Source organism: Talpa europaea, assembly GCF_964194135.1.
Source record: "Talpa europaea genome assembly, chromosome: 9".
Lineage (NCBI taxonomy): Eukaryota > Metazoa > Chordata > Mammalia > Eulipotyphla > Talpidae > Talpa > Talpa europaea.
In genome coordinates this window covers 58,657,624-58,665,977 of record NC_140076.1, presented here as the reverse complement: position 1 = coordinate 58,665,977, position 8,354 = coordinate 58,657,624, and the positions used below count along the sequence as shown (strand labels likewise).

General features: G+C 31.6%; 1 protein-coding gene across 1 annotated transcript in view; it reads left to right on the top strand.

Moving 5' to 3' along the window:
- Positions 1-606: 606 nt before the first annotated feature.
- The window catches only part of EFCAB7 (EF-hand calcium binding domain 7), a gene marked incomplete at both ends in the record, with an annotated part of 29,134 nt that continues 21,386 nt past the window's right edge, over positions 607-8,354 (top strand). Inside the window, 5 exons of the mRNA XM_084243932.1 lie at positions 607-793; positions 4,404-4,615; positions 5,334-5,420; positions 5,984-6,179; positions 6,623-6,744. Of these exons, the coding sequence (XP_084100058.1) occupies positions 607-793; positions 4,404-4,615; positions 5,334-5,420; positions 5,984-6,179; positions 6,623-6,744 (804 nt within the window). The remainder of the gene's footprint in view (positions 794-4,403; positions 4,616-5,333; positions 5,421-5,983; positions 6,180-6,622; positions 6,745-8,354) is intronic.

Here is an 8,354-nt window from a genome sequence, read left to right as displayed (position 1 = left end):
AAATTACCTGCTTGATCCTGCTGTGGAGGAGGGATGCCAATCATGGCATATCTCAATTCTCATCACTGTGAAGTTTTACTCTATCTGCAGTTTATTTACCACGTATTATGTGCCAGGCACTATTCTGTATGCTTCACACGTATTAATTTATTTCATTCTCATGACAACCCGGGGAAGAGTCTCAACTGACTGTTCTCTTATTTTGAGAAAATAGAAGTGTGATTTCTGTTGCTCTATGATTGTTCTTTATTAGTTATGTTGCATCTCTGTTTTGGCTTTGTCCTTTGGTGTTCTTTCTCTTTCTCTCCCTCTCCTTCCTCCCTTTTCTCTCTCTTCAACTTCTTCCTTCTTCCCTACCTTACTTGCTCACACATATATTACTTACTTTTACTTATATATTTATATATAAATCATATGTTATATCCATAAATCTATATCATCTATAAATGAATCAAGAGCCAAGGGTGAATTCTTGTTAACAGATGGTAGTACGTCCAAATGCATATTATGATATTTGTCTTTTTTCACACAAAAACTTTAATGTCCTGAATTTTCCTCTTATTTCAGCATCAGCTAAAACAAATTTTAAAATTATTTTCTTATAGAATGGCCATCAGTCCAGGAAGTGATACCGCTTTCTCCAATCAGAAATCAACACTTTCAGAGAGTACTCGGACAAAGAAATTTCCACTAACAGAAGAGGAGATATTTTATATGAATTGTAGAGCTGCCTACTTAACTGTTTTCAAAAGCAGTTTAGAAAACATTATTTCTAAAGATCAACTTTACTTAGGTAAATTTTTTATTCTAATTTAAGTATTTTGCCTTATTGATTGAAAGTTAATAGATCAGAAAAACTGCAATTAGAATTACTTTGCTGAATCATCCTAGTTTCTGAGAAACCCTGTGCAGTGGAACCATTGCTATTGTACTATTTTATATAATTAAATGTACTAGGAGTGTCGAAACATTTGCAAATTATGCAAACTAAGTATTTTTAAGGTTTCTATCAATTACTTGTTTAGATATATATTTCTTTAATTCTCATTTTAATACCTTAAGATTTATAATAATAGCATTAAAACACTTTTAGCATCTGTATCACTAGTTTGAATTTGAACTATACTGAGGAAAATGTAAAGGAGATGTAAAAATGGGTTGAATGATTATAAAAAAGAGAATTGTTAGGAAATAAGTGAAATTTTTAGAGAGAAAAGAGTTCTAGGGCTTATTTTATTTTATTTTATTTTTGAAGGGTGGTGAGGTTGGTCTTTTTCCTTTTTCTTTTGCTTCTCTCCTTTACCATGTTTTAAATTTTTCTTGTCACAAAATGCCCCAAATCAGTAGTTTGGACCTTGCCACTTACATGAAATGACTTTGGTCTTTATATTTTAGACATCTTTAGTCTTGATAAAGTGGTAAACAACAGTACCAAAGAATATTGAATACTCATGTCCATGACACCAAGCCTGATAACTTCAAGAGTACAAAAACTGAGTTATTTTGCCTACTTTAGAAACAGTTACCTTAAATTTTAAAATGTGTTATTTTGCAACAATGTCTTGGATTTGTGTGCAGTAAGATCCCTATTTGAGGAAATTAAATTTGGGGAATGTGACAATTGAAAAGATTAAGACTTGTTTTTAATTAAGAACTGTAATTTTAGTTTTTATTTATTCTTTTGGAAAATAGGCCAATATCACAAATCTACTAAATTCAAAAGTTTAATTTACCTTCCATCTTTCTTTTTTTTAAAGATTTATTTATTTATTTATTTATACAAGCACTGGGTACAGTCAGAAGTGCAGGAGGGTGAAAGAATTCACCAGAGCCAGAGTGGGGAACAGAACAGGCAGAGTGACGAAATACACTGCTGAGGGGAGCAGAGGGCGTGGCAGGAGAGGTCTGTCGTGCCATGTGGGACCCTCGCCGGAGGCCGGGGATCAACCTGCGATGCAGAGGCTGCGGGCAGCTTTGCAGCCTGGTGCTCAACAGCTGTGCCACCAGGGGAGGCCCCTGCCTTCCATCTTTATGGCATTTAGTTTGTGAATCAGTGAATATGTATTACTAAGGTGCTATCAGTCTTATGGAATATCTGGGAAGATAAATGCAGTATTTATCTTTTCAGTGACATATATACCTTTGGTTTTTATGGTGGAATACTTTGGTAACTGTAATGATTGATTTAATATAATCTAGATTTAAAGAAAAGTATTGTGAAGCAGTGATGTCTTTCTTTTTACTATGTCTTTGACCTATATCCTTCTGACACTCAAGCACATAACATGTGCTTTGACATTCCCTTTCAAGGTTAGATAGAGTATTACTGATACTAAAACTTTTAGAGTTCCTTTCCCCACCCTCCATCCCCAACTGACATGTGTTATCTACTAATATCAAAGGTTAACATAAACACTGGCAAAAGGTTGGTATATTGGTATCAGATTTTTTTAAACACTTGTAGTTAATAATGTTTTTATTGTCATCAGACTTAATAGTGGGCTCCAACAAAATTTAAAACTAGACATTATAGTTAGGTTAGTAGTTAATGAATTATACCAAATTCTTAGCTACAGAATGTCTGCTTACCGAGTACTTATTTTGACATAGTTAATTTTTTCCTGAGAAAGTTGCTGTGTAATCAAAAGTATATTTTGAATGGCTGAATTGTCATTGTGGGTATCACACACCTGGTTTCCTAGAGCAGTACAGAAAATACCATTTTCTTTCAGACTCTTGGTTCCAAAGCACAACTACATTTAAGTACTACTTGTATTCCTAGCTTTTAAAGGGTAGAGTTGGCTGAGGATGGCATCCTAAAATACATACTCTACAAATTTACACAAAAGCATTCAAGGTAAATGGAAGATAGCAGTTACTACAGCATTTTTTTTTCTTTTTTAGCTCTGAAAGTTACTTCTAGATAATCTTCTTGTTTTTGTTTCTGTGCCAAAGTTTATCTGTGTACCAAGCACTTGTATAATCTGGAGAATTCTTCTTAGTCCATGTACTCATTATCAATCATAAATGCTAACATGGTTATTAACATGTTATTAATATATTATTAACCATAAATCATGGCCACAGATAGCCCTTTTATACTTTGGATGTAGAGTTCCAATTTAGATTATAAAACTTCTTAGGTACCAAAAAGTTTATACCTCTGAAAAAAATCACCATGTATTATGCTTGTGCACAACAAATGCTCAATATAGTGTATTCACAAATGTCTGTGTTTAATACCCTGAACTGATTTCCTTGAGGACATTTCTTTGGTTTAATTGTTTTATATATATTAGTCCTTGTTACATTAAAACAGGTTATTTTTTAGTGTTGATTGACTAAGCATGGATCTTGTGAAATCTCACTTAAAATATCTGGAAATATCTAAAATAAAGCTTTATTATAGAAGTTGGTATTACAACTCAGAACAGTTATATCTTTTAAATCTGTTAAACCCTTCTAGAGTACTTAGGAAATTTATCATTGGTTCATGTTAAATACTTTTAAGTCTTAAAATAAAAAGTTTGCTTATTGCAAATAATTTGCAAATTATTGTTTAATAATACCAAATTATTTTGTTCAATTGTATAAAATATCTACAGTTGTTTATGTTTAAGAAAATTATATTTTAGTGTTACATGAGATATACAAATATACAGAGCCTTTCTCATTTTTATTCTTTGCCTTTCATACATAGGAAGGCATAGTTTTTCAAATAGGCATATCTTAAGAATAGCTAGTTATAGAAGGATTTTTATGTTTCATGGTTAAAAATGAAAAGTAACTTGGCCATTGCATCCCTATAATATTCTTCTCTCAAAGTATGTTGACATTATTGATATTTAGAAGGTCCATAACTGCAAGTAGATCATTTTTTGTACCTATAATTGACATTTGAAACATGATTAATGTCCTTGAAACTATAATGTATGATGATGAGCATTTTTAGTTACCATACATTGTTGATAGTAATATTCTTGTTACATTAAGATAATTGTTGTGCCATTAAATAGAGCAATTTATGCTTTTTGTTGTTATTCTTATGTCCTTAACCTTTTTTTTCCCTCAAGGATCTCTTACTAAGTAAATTGGATGTTATCAGTTAATTAAACTATGTAGATTGAGAACCAAACTGTCAGAATAGGGAAAATCCATTTATTTTGGCATGATAAATCAGCATCTTACATATGTGTGTGTGTATACACACATATATATATATTTGTGAATGTAAAACACATACTGATATCACTAGATTATGAACACCAAAGGTAATATGTTGGTATGTATATATGTTAATTTGGTTTTTAATATTATAATATATAATGATTTAAAGAAAAAATACAGTTAAATACCAATTCCAAATATTACTATAACAAGTAATACTTGTTTTTATCGGGCAGCACTTCAGCATGCAGGAAGAAATCCATCCCAAAAGACCATTAATAAATATTGGACTCCTCAAACTGCCAAACTGAATTTTGATGATTTTTGTATAATTTTAAGGAAGGAAAAACCTACTTCAAAAGCAGAACTGCTAAAATCATTTAAGCAATTAGATGTAAATGATGATGGTTCTATTTTACACACTGATCTTTATAAACTTCTAACAAAGGTAAGATCTGTGAAACAATTTTCTAATTTGCTCATTTTGCAAAACAGCTAGGGATCTAGCTGGTGGCGCAGTGGTTGAGCGCTGGGCTGCGAGGCTGCCAGCAGCCTCTGCAGCACCGGTTCGTTCCTCGGCTGCCGGCTAGGGTCCCACAAAAAAAAAAAAAAAAAAAGGTATTTCATTATCAGGTGAAATGGATCAGATATATGTGGTGTACAAAGTACTTAAAGATCCTTCTAGATGGAAGATGCTTTGTAATAAAAAATAAAGTATAAAATTGAGCCCATATTATAATTCTCTTTTGCTCTTTTGCAGTTCTTTCCTGTCTGGAATCCTTTGTAAATCAATGATAGGTTCATATGGGATAAGTAAGAGAGAAACAATGCAGAAATGAGATTAGGAATTCATTTTATTTCTTAGTACATTGTGAGAAAGTATCATTACTTTAAATTCAATAGTAGCCATTACTAGATCTCCAATATACAATTGTTGAAGTTTAATAAACTGAAGTTCAGCACACTTTTATAAAATTTAATAAAATTGTGAAATTTTATATTATATTACAGTTTCATTCTTGCTTGTCATATACTCATTCTGAGATTTATAATGAAACCATATATTCAGACTTACTTATAGAAAGGATTAAAATGAACTTCCACTATCCCCATAAATGGCAAAGTATAATAGTCATGTTGCTTAAAATAAATCTTATTTTTTTCAGAGAGGTGAGAAGATGACTCGAGACGAAGTAAATGCCATAATAAATTTGGCTGATGTGAATGCGGATGGCAAATTTGACTATATCAAGGTACATAAGCTCATAGAAGTAAATTTGCTTACTGTGTAGAAAAAGTATTTTTTAAAGGGGCACATCTTTTTAATACTGGCAACATATACTTATATATTATAAACTGATTGTACTAGGAATTTAATCTCTCTACTTCCATAGCTGTAATCTAATGACTACATTAAAAATAGCATAACCAAGTTAAAACATGTGAGTGTTTAACACAGACACAAACATAGAGACTCCCCTTAGAAATGGGTCTTTTCTGGGGTAGAAGGATCATAAAAATTATTTAGAACAAACGCAAGTCTACACATGTCTTATAAAAAATAATAATAAATCACGTCTCTTTGTGCAGCATTTTATTTCACTCAGAGTATGACCCCTTCTGTGAATCATGGCTGCATTTCACTAGGTCACTTGAGGGTGGTCAATCTGATTCAAGAAAATAAAATGAGTAACCTAGTTCAATAGGAAATATATTCCATCTATCAGTCTATCCCTTGCCTACTAATGTGCATTTGCCTTCTCCCACATGTGTGACTGAATGCTTTACCCACTGGACTCGTTTTTTATTCCTGTAGTTTTGTAAATTATATATGACAACCAATGAGCAATGTCTCAAAACTACTTTAGAAAAGCTGGAGGTTGATAGTAAGCTGAAGCGTCAGCAGTTTGGGAGCCACATTGAAGGGTCCCTTGAACGGGAGTCATCACCAATATCAAAACCATCACCGAGAATCATAAGAAAAATTGATCAGGAAACATTCTCAAATAAAGGTATTTACTTTTGACAATAAACATTTCTTGATTCAGAATGGAGAGTCATATTCAAGTAAATTTTTCCTTCCATCTTAGCTTATCTTGATAAAACGAATGAGAATCTAACTTTTGTTAGCTGCAGTTTCTAGACTCTTTAAGTTATAAAAGTCTCTTGAAGTAAAATTTTATTATGGAACTTGACTTGGCTATGCTCATTATATTTTATTAAAAGTAAAATTTCTGCCTAAAAGGTGACATATTGCAATAAGGAATCCGATTAGTAGCCTATAAATTAGGGGCTGCTAAAGCCTGATTAATATAAAACTTCTGGCTTTATTTCAAAAGGAAGAACAAAGAGAACAAAATTAATACACAGACCTTTTATACTACACTTTGCTTAGAAACAAACTTACTGTGGCAACTTTGTATGATGTGAGACCAAATGATTATCACTTTTACAGGTGACACAAGGAGTTCTTTACTGGAAGCAACTAGAAAGTTCAAAACATCTGTTTCCTTCACAATTACCATGGGTGCAAATGATAACAGAAATCCAAAGCTAACTGAGCCAAACTCAATAAAGGTATAGTATTATAAATTATCATATGTGATTTTTTAGGAAAACATTTTAAATTACGTTTATTAACTGTTCGGTGTCAACTGAGAACCAGTGAAGTTTGTGAGGAAATTGATGTTTTTCTGTGGATCGCAGTATATCTGTGTATTAGCCAGCTAGTTTTCAGTACTGTTAAGATAGCAATGGTAAATTAGAATATTACTAAAAGGTCTTCATTTTGAAAATGACTCTTCAGTTTTTGAACTCGATGAGTAGATTATCTAATTACAGACTTTACAAAACAATATTTTTGTTTTGTTTAACAAACAGTTTCCATAGGTATATCTTATAAATAAGTCATTTGTTCAATATCAATTCCTATGAGAGAAAGACAACAAAGTCACTTTGCTAAGTCAATATTTGTAGAGTGTTAATATTGATCTTCTTCCTTTGTTTTCCCTTTCTAGACTCAACCTTTACTAGTTTTCTTTCAACAGAAAATAATGGCTACAGAAATATAAAACATTAACTGGAAACTGCTAGGATACATTAAAAATGTGTACCTAGAGACCTCTGTAAAAGGGGGAAAAATGGTTATGACCACATACTATAACTGCTGTTAGAAAACTGAACTGATTGTTCTCAAGAGCTACATTTTTGTTTCAAATAACAACTCTGTATTTGTTATTGAACTCTGAAGTCCCTTATATCTTTAAATTGCTAGACAGTGACATTTGTTCTATATTAAAATTTTAAAACATTATCTCCAAGGAATTTTGTTCAGACTGTTTAGGAATCTATACACCCTAAGCAATTTGGTGTGCATGTCCAACATGTTCACACACAATATTTAGTGTCCAATAATATTATTTTCCACCAATGGAACCTTTTTGTATTTTGCAACTAAATTAAATGCTAATAAAACTAACTTAACTGGTTTACCTGATTCAAAAGTGTAAGTAGACATAACTTTAGCCAGTAAAAAAGGAGATATAATTAAACATTGCTATGAATTATATTAAAGCCATAATAAAACTTTTTCTATGTCATGCTCTTGTTAATTGAACCCAAACCAATATAATTCTTTTAGTTCTACTCAACAAATATTTACTAAACAGGTATTGTATTCCAGCAATTTTGCTTAGTATAAAACATAGTCCTTGAATTAAAAATACCTTTTTCACTAGGTTATTAGTAATACCAAGGTAGTATAGCATTCTATTTCATTTATACATACATTTTTTTTCCAACAATATTGAGTGACTGCTTTGCTAAGCACTGTTCTAGGTGCTGATTAAGACCTGTAATTTAACCCTAGCTTTGACACTTACTTACTGTGTGACCTTTGTAGTCAACAGCCCTCTTGAGTCTCAGTTTCCTTATCAATAAATTGGGAAAATTTATATTTAATGCACTTTTGAAACACGTCTGCCAAAATTGGTCTGTAGACTATGGTAATTATGTAACAAAAGACTGAATTTTGGCATCTAGGACCTGCAGAACAGGAAATGATAGTGATGATAATTGGAAATTACGTAAAAAAGTATTCCAAGAATTTAGTGATTAAAAGAAGATGACATACTGTCAACTTCTAAATTCTGTAGCCTTCATATAAAATGAAATGTATTTTGGAAATA